This window comes from Chelonia mydas, chromosome 10, assembly GCF_015237465.2.
Source record: "Chelonia mydas isolate rCheMyd1 chromosome 10, rCheMyd1.pri.v2, whole genome shotgun sequence".
Classification (NCBI taxonomy): domain Eukaryota; kingdom Metazoa; phylum Chordata; order Testudines; family Cheloniidae; genus Chelonia; species Chelonia mydas.
In genome coordinates, this window is record NC_051250.2 from 43,410,646 (window position 1) to 43,427,766 (window position 17,121).

Consider the following 17,121-nt stretch of genomic DNA (forward strand, 5'->3'; position numbering starts at 1 on the left):
CTTTTTCATCACTGAGTAACAAAGCTGCCTGTAAGAGTCCTAGTATTGCTTTATTAACTGTGCTGGAATTTGTTCAGTGACCGGCCAAGAATGCATTTATTCAAGGTATCCTAACTAGTTCATGCTTCTCTATCCCAGTACTGTGTCTTAAGTAGTCACAATCTGTGGTTCCACAATACATAGTAAACTACTGAGCCATTAAATATTTTCTGTCCCCCATAACCCCAAAAGTGAAAAACAAAACAAAACACCCTTCAACATCTCATAAGGTGTTTAAATCCAAAATGCAATGACTGAATATGCGTAGGCTTGGAAGGATTACATTTTTACTGGTAATTATCAATAAATGTCAATTTCACCATACACACACAGACTGACAAAAATATGTTCATGTATAATTATGAAAATTTTCAGATAGGCAAAGTAGGAAAAAAGCCACTTTTATTAAAGTCAAAATCTTAGTATTTAGATTTTTGAATTAGGCTCATTACAAATGTACTAGTGAATGCATATTAAAAACTGGGTGTAAGGATATTTACTTTTGTATTTTGATGTGATGCTGACAATTTGTTTTAGAAGTTTATAAAGCTTTATCTTTCTGAATCTCAGTGTCTACTCTCATTAAATAATTGTTTGCCCATCCCCATAATTTCCCAAACTGTGAAAATTTAAATAGATTAAAATAAAAAAACTGCTTAAAAATAGGTTTCAGAGTAACAGCCGTGTTAGTCTGTATTCGCAAAAAGAAAAGGAGTACTTGTGGCACCTTAGAGACTAACCAATTTATTTGAGCATGAGCTTTCGTGAGCTACAGCTCACTTTGAGCATGAGCTTTCATGAGCTACAGCTCACTTCATCGGATGAAGTGAGCTGTAGCTCACGAAAGCTCATGCTCAAATAAATTGGTTAGTCTCTAAGGTGCCACAAGTACTCCTTTTCTTTTTGCTTAAAAATAAACATTGGTATTATCTGTCCCACTTATGAATGGAAATAAAAATAGAATTCTTCCAAGCCTAAATATGCATTTGATTTTAATATCACTCACAGTGGTTGATTTTATGTTGAAGACAAATATCTATTATTTCATTAATAATATAAATTTTAATTAAGTTGTACAGGTTTTTAATGTAATTTTAACAATTACCACATACAAAACTGTCTACAAAAATAAAGATAATGATCCACCAAACACTATAATAAATCAAACACTGTACTCGGGGGGGAGGGAGGAGTGTAACATGATTAATTAGAAATCTATTTTTAACTAAGATGTACAAACTTAAAACAGTTATTCTTCCCTTCAGATTCTCATGTCAGTGCTTTCTGATACTTAATGTCTGAGCCATTAAACATTTTTCTGGAGTTAAATTAAAACCAGGAGTTTCCTCTTAAGTACAGTGTGTTACCATATGGATTGAGCCCTGCAGTGTAGCCGGAGACATTTTGAATGCAAGTCTAAGCAATGACATCATGCAAGAAGTAGCTACAGAGGAGCTCTCTGATGAATCCACATCCTTCAGCTCTCCTCCAAAGAAGTGGTTTTGTGGTTTCTAGGAGTACTATGGCAGCTAGAGGGAAAACGGCTTCACTAAAGCAGAGACAAGGCAGCATATCTGAAAACAGCCTGAAGCAGCCACTAAATAATTAAAAACATGATATCACTAACCAAAGTCTGTCAGGGTGGCTTTATTTTCAGTTCAACAGAAACTGTTTTATGTTCATTAATGGTTTAAGAAATGTGAAAAGAACAGCTGTAGATCACTCTTTTAGAACGGTCTGTTTTGCTCTGTGAAATCATTAACCCCCAATTGACAGAGGTTGCTGCTATTTATGCTATTGTTAATATGTTTTCACCCTAGAAAATATAAGTACAGAGTATTAAAATTCCCGTAAAATCTTTTAAAAACCCCCCAGGAAATTTTAGTTTCTTCTTTGAGTAGATTTAGCCACGTATTCCACGTAGGTGTGTGCACACCCAGCACAATGGAGCTGGAGAATTTTGCCTAGCAGTGATGGCACTTGCACATCATGACCATAGCCCTTCCCTGGCTATTTGAGGTAGCACCACCTCCCCTCTGTTCCTTCTTCCCGCCCATGGCTGGAGTTGGAGCTCTGTGTGTTGCTTAACCTCACAATCCTTTAGCTTTGACTTAATTGTTCTAGTTGTATATAGATAGTATCCTTAGTATTCGCGTTAGTTATTTTCCCTGGTGATGTCCTCACCAGGGTTCAAAACTGTCCGTTGTGTGTGGGGATGATTTCTAACAATGACCCTCACACAAGGTCCTTGCTCTGCTTAGGCAAGCCTCACATCACAGAGTAGTGTTTGAATTGTAAGTTGTTCACAAAACGGAGTCAAGTGGCTAGAGATCTTCACCTAAAGCTGTACCTTCTTGAGCAGGCCACCACCATGCCTCCATCGGATTGGAGGCTGCCATTGATCTCAGTGAGTGGTACTGGCTTGTGCTCTGGAACTGGCGCCTCTCTGAAGAGGTGAAGAACCCACTCCCCACTGAGTAGACTGATGAAAAATTCTTATAAGACTAGTCGAGACCATTCCCTTTCTCGTGGAGACTCTTCTTTCTCCTCCATGAAGAGTACAGCTATTATCGGCATCCGGGATGGAGCAGGTCCTTCCAACTATTCCCCCACACTGTGTAGAGGTGTGGGAGACCCAGTATTGTTGACTCTGATTCCGGCTCTTGGGCGTCCATTGAGTCCAGTACCAGTGAGGGCAATGCCAGTACCTGCTATTTTTCTGCATCGATGACATATCAGGTGGCAGTGGACCTCCTCTGCCTTTCCATACCGAGGTCCAAGACTTCACAAGGACTATGGCATCCTCAGTCTTGCTGCCTGAATGGGCTTCTGAACCTTCTGGTCTGTTGGCACCGTATCTTGATAATCCCTTGCTGCAGACTGTGGAAGTGAGGCCATTGCCAGGCTCAGCACAAGGGACCTCCTCAGCACTAGGAGACTCCTCTGCACGGCTGCACTTTGCAGCACTGATATTATTGTGGCAGCTTTCCCTGCTCTCCATCTCAGCACCATTGGCCTCATCAGTACCACTGCTGACTTCGGTACTGACACTGCTCCCAGCAGCAGAGATGACTTAGGCATATTCAGTGCTGGCTGTGCCATTTCCACCATCAACGCTAGTCCCTTCCTCACTGTGAGCAACAGATGAGTCAAACCAGTTGTTCGCACGTTCAAGGCTGGCTCCACCTTTATCCCCTGAAACTCCAGATTCCTTGACATCCAGGTTGGGTTCCTCCTCCTGCTCTACATCACCTGACCTGTATCCAGGACTTTCTGGCCACCAATGCCTTACCCTTGTGCCCAGTGGCCCCCTTGGAACACTCCTTGATCACGGATGTTGCTGTCCTCATCCTGCTCTAAGACGAGATCACTGGGCATATCGGTGGCTGGGACTGTTGACCCGCCCCAAGCTCAGACATCGGTTGTTCTTCCCCTTGTGGAGCTTCTGGAGCTGCCCCATCCAGGTCCACCTGTTCTGGACTGAGACCTGTTATTGGTGCACCTAATGGCCTCTTCATTGTCCCTGGACAACTCAGCAGTGCCTGGTTCCTCCTTCAGTGTCTGAGGATTTCAAGGCCTACCAGGACCTTTTGTGATGTGTGGCTGCTTCCCTGGGCATCCAGGTAGAGCTCCTGCAGGAGAACACCCATAAACACCCTGCAGCCTTTTGCCCCAGAGAAAGTGGCTCTCCCCATTAATGATGTGCTACTGGAGCATGCAAATGTTCTTTGGAGAACACCAGCTTTGGTGCCACCTATGGCAAAGCATTTGGAAAAATGTTACTTTGTCCAAATGCAGGGATTTGAGGTGTTTTACTCCCAACCGGCCCCTAATTCCCTGGTTGCAACTTCAGCAAACAACAGAGCTTAGCAGGGCAGATTTAAGTCTGCTATTAAGGACAAAGACTCTAAATGGATGGAATTAATGGGTAGAAAGATCTACACTACCTCTTCCCTACAAATGTGAATGGCAAACCAGCTGGCACTGTTGTCCAGATACAACTTTGTAAATTGGATAACTGTCTAAATTTACAGAACAGCTGCCCGAAGCCTCCAAGGTGGAATTTCAGAGGTTTATTACCGAACATTGCTTGGCAGCCAAGACATCGCTGCAGTCCGTGCTTGTTGTAGCATATACTTCAGGCAGAGTGAAGGCCTTGGTGGTGCCTATGAAAAGTGCATCCTAGCTAGAACATTTGGGTGTTGCTTCCAACATGCAGCAGGCTATAGAGGACTTGCTCTTCAATGGTTGGGTGCTTTTTTTTTTTTTTTTTGACAAACCTGATGAAAATTTGCACTTCTTCAAGGATTTTAGGGCTACCTGCACAGGCTCAACAAATATATCAGATATGTGAGGTTCCGAATGGTCACCCCATCGGCTGTCCTCCCCTCATTGACTCAGAATGACTGGTTTGCTGGTCTGGACCTTTAGGATGCTTATTTTCATGTGGTGATCCTCCCAAGCCACAGAAGAGTCTTCTGGCTCATCGTAGTGAACCACCGTTTTCAGTAAACATCCTTACTTTGTCTGTCTTCTGTCCCCCAGGTTTTTATAAAAAAAAAAAAAAGGACAGCGTACCTCAAGAAGAAGGGAATCCATGTCTTCCTGTATCTGGACCACTGGTTACTAAGGAGCAGGTCCAGAGAAGAGGTTCTTTCTCATGTACGCTTTATGCTGTGCTTATTCAACTGTCTGGGTCTCATCCTAAACACTGGGAAGTCAACACTGGTTCCCACTCAGAAAATTGAGTTCATGGGGCCCTAATAGCCTCTACAAGTTTTTGTCTCAGTCTGTAGTCTCAACCTTACATGACAGTTCACATGTGCCTGAGGCTTTTGGGAATCATAGAATATCAGGGTTGGAAGGGACCTCAGGAGGTCATCTAGTCCAACCCCCTGCTCAAAGCAGGACCAATCCCCAACTAAATATGCCCTCTTGAAGTGTGGCTCAGGACAGTTTACAGTCCAATCCTTCACCCCCTGGATAGGTTGGTCTCCTCCCTTTGCTAATCCTGGACTCCTTACAGTGGTGGACAGCTCAGGGGAATGAATGAGAGAATTCCCTTAATCCGGTCCTTACCAACCAAGACTGTGGTCACCGACGCCTCCCTCATGGGTTGGGGAATACATCTGAGGTCACTGAAGTTTCAGAGTCCGTGGTTGGAGCAGGAAGCTTCACTGCATATCCATGTGCTGAAGCACTGGGCCATCCACAATGCCTGTCACACTTTTCTAGACCACATCAGCAGCTTAGCGGTTCACATAGTTAACAACAATGCCACCCCAAGGTATTATTTGAACAGGCAAGGGGGAGCACACTCCAGGGTGCTCCATGAAGAGGCAATCAGGCTGTGGCAGTTCTGCATCGAGGGCAGTATCTCTCGCAGAGCTGATCCCTTGCCCAGGGCCCAGAATCACCTGATGGACCATCTTGGCAGGAGTTTTTCCCTGAGTCACGAGTGGTCCCTGAAGCCCAGCATTCTGCGAATCATTTTCGTGGCTTGGAGCATTCCAGTGATCAACCTGTTTGCTACAAGGGACAAGAGAAAATGCTGGCTCTTCTGTTCTCGGGGGGAAGGGGGGAGAGGGCTTAGTCTGTGCTCCCTGACCAATGCCTTCTATCTCAGCTGCCAGTTGACGCTCCTATGTGCTTTTCCTCTGATCCTCATTGTTCCACGGGTCATGCTCAAGTTGAAAGTGGATTGGGCCAAGCTCATCCTCATTGCCCTGGCGTGGCCGTGGTGGTGGTGGTGGTGTTTCTTTTTACCTTCTTGCGTTGTCGATTCAGCCTCCCCTATCACTTCCTCCCCATCCTGACCTGTTCACACAGAATCACAGTGGTACTTCGCATCCCACTCTCATCTCCCTGCATGGCTGCCCTGTGGTTGAATGAGGAGGAAGTGCAGTGGCTGTTCGGCTCATCATACTCAATAGTAGAAAGCCTTCTACCAGAATGGAGTATTCGGCAAAATGGAAGCCATTTTCAGTGTGGTCACTGGCTTGCAGAGTTCAACTAACAATGGCTTGCATCCAGGACATCTTGGAGTACTTGCTGCATCTTCAGTCAACAGGCTTTATGCTTAGCTCGTTGAAAGTGCATCTAGCAGCGATCTCAGCGTTTCATCTGTCCGTTAGTGGGAGATCAGTATTTTCCAATGCTGGAGTAGCAAGGTTCTAAGCCCTGGTCTACACTATGGAGTTAGGTCGAATTTAGCCGCGTTAGGTTGATTTAAAAATGACTTCGTCCACACAACCAACCCCGTTCCGTCGACCTAAAGGGCTCTTAAAATCGACTTCTGTACTCCTCCCCAACGAGGGGTGTAGAGCTAAAATTGACCTTGCTGGGTCGAATTAGGGGTAGTGCAGACGCAAATCAGCAGTATTGGCCTCCGGGAGCTATAGAATCATAGAATATCAGGGCTGGAAGGGACCTCAGGAGGTCATCTAGTCCAACCCCCTGCTCAAAGCAGGACCAATCCCCAACTAAATCATCCCAGCCAGGGCTTTGTCAAGCCTGACCTTAAAAACTTCTAAGGAAGGAGATTCCACCACCTCCCTAGGTAACGCATTCCAGTGTTTCACCACCCTCCTAGTGAAAAAGTTTTTCCTAATATCCAACCTAAACCTCCCCCATTGCAACTTGAGACTATTACTCCTCGTTCTGTCATCTGCTACCACTGAGAACAGTCTAGATCCATCCTCTTTGTAACCGCCTTTCACGGAGTTGAAAGCAGCTATCAAATCCCCCCTCATTCTTCTCTTCCGCAGACTAAACAATCCCAGTTCCCTCAGCGCTCCATTGTGACCGCTCTGGACAGCACTTTGAACTCGAATGCACTAGCCAGGTACACAGGAAAAGCCCCGGGAACTTTTGAATTTCATTTCCTGTTTGGTCAGCGTGGCAAACTCAGCCGCACAGGTGACCATGCAGTCCCCGCAGAATCGTAGAGCGTAGAATGTTTCTACTCTCCCCCTATCATCTCCGTCCCTGAGGTTATCACAGATTAGAAGGTGGAAAAAACGCACTCGCGATGACATGTTTTCCGAGCTCATGCAGTCCTCCCGCACTGATAGGGCACAGCTTAATGCATAGAGGCATTCAGTGGTAGAGGCCATGAAAGAATTAAATGAGTGCGAAGAGCGGACGCAGGATGCGATGCTAAGGCTAATGGGGGAGCAAATGGACATGATGAAGCGTCTGTTGGGGAAGCAAATGGACATGATGAAGAGTCTGTTGGAGCTGCAGGAAAGCCAACAAGAGCACAGACCCCAGCTGCATCCACTGTATAACGCCTACCCTCCTCCCCATGTTCCATAGCCTCCTCACCCAGACTCCCAAGAATGCGCAGGGGGAGGCTCTGGGCACCCAGCCACTCCACTCCAGAGGATGGTCCAAGCAACAGAAGGCTGTCATTCAAATAGTTTGATTTTTAGTTTGGCTACAATAACCAACGTGGCCTTGTCCTTCCCTCCTCCCCCACCCCACCCAGGCTACCTTGTCCATTATCTCTTTTTTTTTTTTTTTAATTAATAAAGAAAGAATGCATGGTTTCAAAACAATAGTTACTTTATTTTGAATGGGGGAGGGTCGTTAGCTTACAGGGAATTAAAATCAACAAAGGGGGCTGGTTTGCATCAAGGAGAAACACACACAACTGTCACACTGAAGCCTGGCCAGTCATGAAACTGGTTTTCAAAGCCTCTCTGATGCGCAGCGTGCCTTGCTGTGCTCTTCTAATCGCCCTGGTGTCAGGCTGCTCAAAATCGGACACCAGGCAATTTGCCTCAACCTCCCACCCCGCCATAAACGTCTCCCCCTTACTCTCACAGATATTGTGGAGCACACAGCAAGCAGCAATAACAGTGGGAATGTTGGATGCGCTGAGGTCTGACCAACAGTACCAGCGAGCTTTTAAGCGTCCAAAGGCACATTCTACCACCATTCTGCACTTGCTCAGCCTATAGTTGAACTGCTCCTTACTACTGTCCAGGCTTCATGAGCCATGGGAGCAAGGGGTAGGCTGAGGTAGGTGCGACCATGTGGTGCTGCCGGCTGGGAGAGCAGCCTGAGGCAGAAGCCTCCAGCTCGCAGGAGAGCAAAGTTGCAGTGGAAGCAGTGGAGCCGTACACAATGCCCTGGAGGTTGCTAGGAGCCGGGCAGGGAAGACGTTCCCAGAACCCCCGGCCAAGCTACATGTCTGACGAGGACGGCACCATCTGCTGCAGAGTTACAGGAAAGCAGAGTTGCAGCGGAAGCGGTGAAGCCACACACCATGGACGAGGATGGCTAGCAGTCCTACTCCACTGTGTGCTGCGAAGGCACCCAGGAGCTGCTGCTGTGTAGCAATGCCAGGTGCTGCAGGTGCTTCTGTGTCGAATGCTTTGAGGTCCTGGTAGGGCAAGGTACCTCGGCCAAGGCAAAAGAGCAAGAGCCCTGGAGCTGTTACGTGTGTCAACCACAGAAGTGCTACGAGGTGTTACAGCGCCAACCGGACTGGAGTATACGGCTGCAAGACTTCTTCAGCAGCGACAAAGGACAGGAATATGATGCACCTAAAATCTAAAAAGGCCCGCACGTTTCCCAGAGTCACTACCTTTGATAACAGAACATCAATGATTCCACTGGCTACTTGGATCACAGCAGCCCCCACAGTAGACTTGCCCACAACAGCAGCGTTGACGGTGAGCTGAGCGGTCTCCATGCTTGCCGTGGTATGGCGTCTGCACCGGTAACCGAGGAAAAAAGGCACGAAACGATTGTCTGCGGTTGCTTTCACGGAGGGAGGGGCGACTGACGACATGAAGCCAAAACCACCCGAAACAATGTTTTTGCCCCATCAGGCATTGAGAGCTTAACCCAGAATTCCAATGGGCAGTGGAGACTGCGGGAACTGTGGGATAGCTACCCACAATGCACTGCTCTGTAAGTCGATGCTAGCCACGGTAGTGAGGATGCACTCCGCCGACTTAATGCGCTTAGTGTGGACATACGCAATCGACTGTATAAAATCGAATTCTAAAAATCGACTTCTATAAAATGGACCTAATTTCGTAGTGTAGACATACCCTTAAAAGAAATTCTTCATCTCCATCTGCCAGTTCGGGTACTGATTCCTTTGTGGGACTTTAACATGGTCTTAGCAGCTCTGATGGGACCTCCATTGGAGCCTCTGGCATCTTGACCCTTTCCTCTCTTGTGTCAAAAAAACTGCATTCCTGATGGTGAGAACATCCTCAAGGAGAGTCTGTGGGTTGCAAGCTTTGATGGCAGCGCCTCCTTATATGCAGCTCTCCAAAGATGCAGTGACATTGCGGCCGCACCCAAAATTTGCGTCTAAAGTGGTCTCTGTCATTTGAACCAGGCGGTATAGTTGCCTGTGTTCTTTTCTAAGCCACATTTGTCCCCTGAGAAGCAGCGCCTTCGCAGGTTAGATGTCAGATGATGTCTAGCTTTCTTCCTGGACAGGATTACCTTTTTTGTGCTTTGCCTCATCTGTTTATCTTGTATGTGGATGGTATGAAGGGAGAGGCAGTCTCTCCAGACGATTACTAAGTGGATAACACCCTTTATTAAGGCTGCATGTGAAATAGCTTCGACCCTGCCCTTCGGTGGGTGTAAGCTCATTCTACAAGAGTGCAAGCTACATCAATGTTATTCTTAAGTGATGTCTCCAATATTGGACATTTGCAGGGCTGCCACGTGGTCATCCATACATACGGTTAGGAACCATTATGGCATTACTACAGTGGCATCCAGAGCAGATGCAAACTTTGGGAATGCAGCTTTCCAGTCCTTTGTTTAAGTAGTCTCCAAGCTCGACCGCTGTGGGTACTGATTGTGGGTGACCTAAGTGGAATACATGGCTGCATCTACTCAAAGAAGAAACAAACAAAATTCTCCAGCTCCTGTGCAGTGTGCATGCACCCACTTAAGTGGAATACACGTCTGCATCACATCTTGAAGAGCCACCGTTACAGTGAATAACGATTTCTCTTCTCTTTTAATGCAATTTAAAATTCTATTCACAGACTTCATGGAGAATCTCTTTGTAACCATGTGCTGTCTCAATCTAAAGGGTTCAAAGGCCAGATACTATGATGAGCCATAGAGTTTAAGGCTATAAGGGAGCACCAGATTGGCTAGTCTGACCACCTGTATATAGAAAAGGAGTACTTGTGGCACCTTAGAGACTAACCAGTTTATTTGGTTAGTCTCTAAGGTGCCACAAGTACTCCTTTTCTTTTTGCGAATACAGACTAACACGGCTGTTACTCTGAAACCTGTCACCTGTATATGACAGGCCACCAGCGCCACCTAGCACCTGCACCCTAAACCCAACCAATAAAATTAGACTAAAGAATCCCAGCACTCAGGAGACTAGACTGTTATGTACCACGGGCAGAAAATAGGAGGGACTGAGGTGCACCAGTGCCCAGGGCCCTTGCAATGGCAGGAAAATGGTTACGTTGAATGGTGATCGATAGGACTGTAGTAAATATAGGTTAAACCATTTAAGTACAAAATGAAGAAGAAAAAGGCCCGGAGTAATAGTTTGCAATTCCATGTTCAGGCACCTGGGCTTCATTCCCAGTATCACTCTCTTGCACTGCCTGCTGGAGAGACTGAGTCGTTCTGCTTCGCAATAAATGGGCTAAGTCTTCTGCTCTTAGAGCTTGTCTAGATGAATAATTAGTGCACAGCAAGCTGGGGTGTAAATCCACAGTCACTAACAGTCCATGTGGAGCCTGCTACCATGTACTAAAAGTTCCCAAGTTCACATTGACCTACTCTGCTTTGAAACAGGAGTATGTCCATGCACACTAGGGAGCTTTTAGGGTGCAGTAGCTGGGTCCACATGAATAGTTAGTGGTAGCAGGCTAGCGCACTGTACGTTTGCATCTCAGCTTGCCATGCCCTAACTGTTCATCTAGATAAGCCATAAGATGGTTTTGGTTCCCTGCTCCAGTTACCCTTCCAATTACCCCTATTCTGTTTTCCACCTCAAATTCCGCATGTCTCATTATCAGCTTCAGTATAGTGGATCTCCTTTCAAGGGGCATAGGGAGGCGGGTGCCCATTCTCAATTTTGCTCTGATTTCCTAGGTTGTCCTCCTGCCTGGATCCATGTTTTTGTAGTAGCATAAGGATCTGCCAGGCTCACCTTCCCCAGCCAGGGCCTGGAAAGGATGCATTGCAGCCAGTGAATCCAAGAGTTCCTCTCATGTAGACCACTCCTCCCCTGACAGCTAGGGACCATGCACTTTTCCTTAGGTAAATCCCATTCTGGCAAGCTTCTGAACAAAACCTGTAGGAACTAGACAGCAGCATGGAGAGGTGATCTCTTTGCATACAGGTCAATTGCTGCTGCCACATACATTCATCTATCTGCCCCTCCCACTGGTGTCCGTTCAACATTTCCATTCCCTACCAATCTCTTCTGGCACTTGCTGTGAGGTTCTCTCACTGCATGCTCAAAAGAGGCCCCGCTAACCTCTCCTATCACCAAGTGGTCAAGAGCAGAACATGGGCTCTTTCAAAGAATTTTGGTGGAAAGGGGAATAGGGGAGTTCTCATTAGAGCTGGATATGCCAGCTCCTTTCTTGCCCAGATAAGTCCAAGTAACTTGCCTGAGTGGAGGCATCACTCAGCTCAAGATCCTGCACTTTGGATCTCTCCCAGGACCCTGCCCAGCAATTGGGAGACTTGTTAAGGCTGAGAGCCCATCTGTGAAGGCACAGAAGATGGAATTCTGGGAGCAACTGACGATTAAACCCTTTCTGCCTTAGGCTGTTTGTAAATTACACACACTGGTAAAAGAATGAGTCATAGCTCCCAGGCCAGAATTGATTCTGCGGCGATTGTCTTTTGAGAAGTTGTTCTTTCTTTAGAACAAAAATCTCTGTGACAGGAAACTAGTGGCTGGTTTTAAAAGGAACCATGATTTGATGACAAGGCAATTGTATTCAGTAGTTTGGTGGCATATTGCTCCATGGCCCAAGCTGTGGGCCTTCAGGACTTGGGGGATGAGACAACTGACACCACTCTACATTCTTCTCTAATTACCCTTTTGATGTGTCACTTCATCGGTTTTTCTTCCTCCGTAGCAAGAATCTGGCTCTGGTAGTTGACTTCCAAACATAACAATACCTGATTGCCACTTATTTAAAGGGGAGAGACTTTAGGTCACGTCTTCCAGAACCTTAAAGGCACATATGTCTGGCAGTAGAACATTTTTTCTGGAACACTTTCTGCTCTGTAACAGAGTAGGAAAAATTGGATAGGTAATCCTTTGTTTGCCAGGTTAGACCAGGTGCAATGTGATGATTCTCTTTGTGACAGACTGGTCATGTTGGGGTTAAGGTCTTGAGTTCATAGCATCTCCTTTCCCCAAGATGTTCTTAGGCATTTTGCTTTCTTCCCCTTCATCTTCCATGATGGAAATGACTGTGAAACATGGGACACCAGACTAAACTCTGATTTTGTGGCATCACCAGAAGTCTTAAACTATATCATTCTAGGTAGCAGAGAACTGAGCTGAGTTCTAAGCTCTTAACCAAAGTGCTTCTAGGGATATATAATTATCTACTGATCAGAAGTATCACTTTGTGAATGAAAGAACTATAGGCTATTGTGCTCCTGCTCACCCAAATAAATATTTTATTCTAAAAATACTTCAAAATACAGCTAGGTGACTAGATGACGTCTAGGTTTTGTGTATGGTACTGTGAACTTGTGTGGGAGTGGATGATTGGTGAAGGGAGAAAATTGGTGATTGGTGTTTTCTAATCACACGATTTTATACTCTGTTAATTTAGAACCTTTCAGCAATTGTAATAACTATTTTCAAAGCCTTCTTTTGTTAAAGAACCAGGTAATAGATGTGTTTTTAAAATGCACATTGTGACTGACCTGTCTCTCATTACAGTGATACCTATGGAGTTGGCTGGACTGGCAGGATGGGAATCCGACAAGGCCGACTCTCTAGTCCTAGCTCCTTCCTAGACAAAGATGGGATATTTGTTAATTCAACCAACAGCAAGCTGCTGGAGAGGGCCCACGGCATTCTCATGTTAGTACAAAAGGCGTGGATTTTGGCCTCATTCCTAGAGTATGCTGAGTTGCATGGGTAATAACAAAAATGTGAACAGCCAGGGCAAGAGAACTACAGCAGCACAACATGGTGCTAATCCAAAAAGTCTGAGTTCCAAGTGGACTTGGATGTACCAAGGCTTGGATATATTGTATAAATATACTGTAAACATGATTAGTTCAGTCTCTTAGCATTCCAGGTTGATAGCACCTCTTCTCTCCACTGTGGTCTCTTCCCACTGGAAGAGCAGGCCTACATTTGTAGAGACAAGAATAGGGAAGGGGTAAGAAGTGCTAAGGTCAAGTGATATGACAGTGGTGCTCTATAGTGACACTAGAGGGAAGAGGCTTCCACTAACTGGATCACTGAAACAAGATGTGGAGATGATCTACTTCAATTTGAGAGGCCTGGGTGGCCCTTTCTTAGCCCATGTTGTTGATTTATAGTCCAACTTCATCATAGGTTTCAGAAGAGGCTGCCAGATTAGCCACAGGTAAGGTACTACGTGTGGTGTGTGAAAGCAGATGGGTGAATCTGTTCCCTACATATCCCCTCTTGCTGTTCTTCACAAACAGCCAACTACCCCATTATTCACGATCTGTAACAATCCAAATTTTTGAATGGATTCACCTTCCCTTTTGTCCCACCCTCTCCTCTCCCAGACGCACACAGGCAAAGAAATGGAGAAAACGGGTATGTGGAATGCATACTAAACCTGGCTATTATGCAGCTTACAGGAAAACATTGCTATAGGTGGTTTGAAGGGTCTTTTTCATTAACTCGTGTGTATCCATTCTACTAAATGTTTTTTCTTCTCAATTTGTACGATCTCAAATAGTGTCAATTCTTTCTGACATGGGTATTTTGACTATTGGCACTGATGCCAAAGATATTGGGGCTTCCGAATGGGAAATCTCAGCTTCTGCCATGAGAGGGTTAAAATGATAACTCAGCAGTAAATACATAATCCCATTCCGTAATCTTATGCCTGTCTTAATATGGCCCTTTTATTGTTTCCTTAGGCGAAACAAGAACTTCAAAGCCAAACCCAATCTCCCAAAGGTGAGTGAACAAACACATTTACCTCTCTTGTTCCTGGAGTATATAAGGCAGCACATATACTGTATGCACTGCCGTTAAATGTTAACTTCTGTTTAATGTATACTTCGTCAATTTGAGGGGAGCCAATTCAAAGTGAATTCTTCATCTCTAAAGTGTGGTTTACCAAGTTGCTGTTGTAATATGAAAGCTGTGCATATCAACTCCAACCTGATCTGGTGAGGTTATTCTTTATTTTATCGCAATGAAAGTTAGCAGAGTTCTCGGGGACAGTTGTATTCATTTGTCCTGGAAGAGAGCTGTGCAGACATTGGACTCCTTCCTGCTCAGATGCTGCTAGCTATTTTTTTTTTTAACCTTCATTTTGTGAAGTTAAAAGAGAGCCAACAGAGGAAATATCGCCACAAGGGTTGAGGGAGGTCTGCATGTTCATTGCTGGGCCCACTTCAGTTTAAGTCTCTAAACTGAAAGAAATGTCCAGGGATCACTCTAAAAATTTTGTACTTGATATATACAGAACACTTTTCAGGCCATCTACCTTCATGGTGGAGATTTCCTTTCCTAGGAAAATGTTTATAATTAGTTAATTACAATATTAGAGTGCTGTATTATATTGGTAACTTCCATTCTATTTAAAGTGCATTTAAACATTCCTGCTGTTTCCTTTATTTTCTGGCAGTACTTACTGTGCCTGATGGCATAAGATGAGAAGAGATCCACCATCTATCACTGGCATAATTATAGCATTTTATGGTCATTATTGACACTGCTTTGATTAAAGAATGTCTGGTTTGTGCTGTGTGCCTTCCAATAAGAATTATATTTAATTAAAAACGAACCACAAAATGTAAGCACGGAATACTTTTGAGGGTGCAAGATTTTTAAACACAAAGACTTCTCCTTTCATTTTGTTGACTTCTATTCTAGACAGATTGTGGAATTAAATGGTTTCACTTCATCTCAAGTGGCTAGTAGACCAAATCACAAACCCATCAAGTATCATTCTGTATAGAGAGCAGTGTCTATTCATAAAATGCATGGTACTCAATTACAATAATGTGGAGAGAGAACAGACTTTTTCTGATGGCAAGGGTTGGGTTAGAATGTGGTAGGGTGGTATTCTGATGCAGAGATCTTATCAGAAGCATCAGTGTGAGTGCTGTAATTTGAGGAGTGCAATCCATATTTGTACGTTAAACAGTAGAGAACAAATAATCAAGTGCTGCTTCTCCTATAGGAACAAAAGGAAAAATTTGTGCTGATGCATAACACATTATACCTAAATAAGTATAGAAATAAGCGTAGGAGGTTAGCAAATTGAGTTAATTGAAGTAGCCATTACATATTTGGTTTGGGGACAGTATACTTCAAGGGGATGGACTTGAACTACTTTTTTTCCATCTCTAACTAAACTAACTCACTCCAACTAAAATCCACTACTTTTTTTTACTTGTGTATTTCAAGCAAAGAAAAAAGTCATTTGAGGATTTCTTGCTCTCGCTTTCTCTCTCTCGCTCTCAATCAGTCAAAGCTCTGACCAAAACCAGTAGAAAACTCTTGTCTTCCATCAACAATTTCCTGTTCAAATGAATGAAACCAAGGCTTGCTAGTTATGTCTAAGTGCACAACTCACATTCATTTGCTGTATGCACGTAATACATTTTGCAATGGTCATACGTTGTGATTAATACCTCCTTAAGATAATTGGTGAAAGTTACAAGTCCTTGTGTGCATGTTTCAGTTTATCTGCAGATGCAAGAGACAGCTGTGTATTGAGGGGTAGACCAAGCACCCAAAATTTACCTAGTTTCAGAACCCATTAGCAACTTCCCAGACACATGGGGGCTGCATCTCTATTCCAGTAGGAGAGTCTGGCTGCTGCAGAAGGCAGAGCTGTGCTGTTTGAGTTGAGTAAGCTGAGCATTGTAGGTTTAGTAGCCTGTCCTTGTTGCCTATTTGCAATATAATATGTAATCTCAGCAGAACATCAGATTGTGCAGTACAGTGTACATGCCAGTGGGGGATTTTATTGATCAAGATGGAGCAAAGCAAGTTGGAACACATAGTTTCCACAAGCCACATCTGTGACAATGATGGAGGATTTCCATAGGGCACATTTTGGGAGTCTGTGATTTCTGAACTGCATTATAAAGTTATTGTTGCTCCCAAAAAGGCTAGAAAGGTGCTTTAACTGCAACATAATTGTTCGAATTTTACGCCTTGAATTAGCTACTAAATTATATTGGTTATAATTCTTATTTTTTAATAATGCTTTACACTTGCTATATGCCATACTGTCCTGCAGCGGCTCAGGAGCATGAGTACCAACCACAAGGCAGACTGTTAAGAGCCAGGCCGCAAATGCCAAACTGGCTTTGAGTTCTATACTTAGATTTCACCAACCAATTATTACCTGTAAACTCCGCAGGCACTGTAACAGCCTTAACATGGAGTAAAACAGGCCCCTTGGGTACCCTGATCTGTCTTGCCACTCAGCTGAGCATACCTTTGTGATAATGGTCCCTTACACCAAGAATCACATCAATAGTCCGGTTACTCCCAGTTCCAAAAGAGCAGTCACTTACCCCAAGTCAATTGCATCTTACATCTCACAAAGACAACTCTTGTAGCCAATTCTATAACAAACTATATACAGATTTATTAAAAAATGAAATGAGCTATTTTCACAGTTAAAGCAGGTAAACATACACACAAATGAGTTGCAGTCTTAAATTTCAAAAGGTAATAGAATATTCTATAATAAACTATAACAAGCTTTATATGTCCTTTAGGGCTAACTGGCATTCTGTTGCTTATGCCTAGAAAACCTTGTGTCCCAAAGTCCGAACAGCATAGCGGTCCAGTTCCTCCTTGTTAGCGGGTTTTACTCCCTTCTCCCATGAGCTGTGAGCTGCGAACTCAGCTGATGGAGG

The 17,121-nt window shown here is 44.5% G+C and overlaps 1 protein-coding gene across 21 annotated transcripts in view; it reads left to right on the top strand.

Annotated features, from left to right (window-relative positions):
* The window catches only part of MYO9A (myosin IXA), a 457,919-nt gene that overhangs the window by 375,108 nt on the left and 65,690 nt on the right, over positions 1–17,121 (top strand). For all 21 annotated transcript variants that reach the window (XM_043524473.1, XM_043524485.1, XM_043524478.1 and 18 more), the window contains 2 exons: positions 12,965–13,108; positions 14,152–14,191. In XM_043524473.1, coding sequence (XP_043380408.1) covers positions 12,965–13,108; positions 14,152–14,191 — 184 coding nt within the window. The remainder of the gene's footprint in view (positions 1–12,964; positions 13,109–14,151; positions 14,192–17,121) is intronic.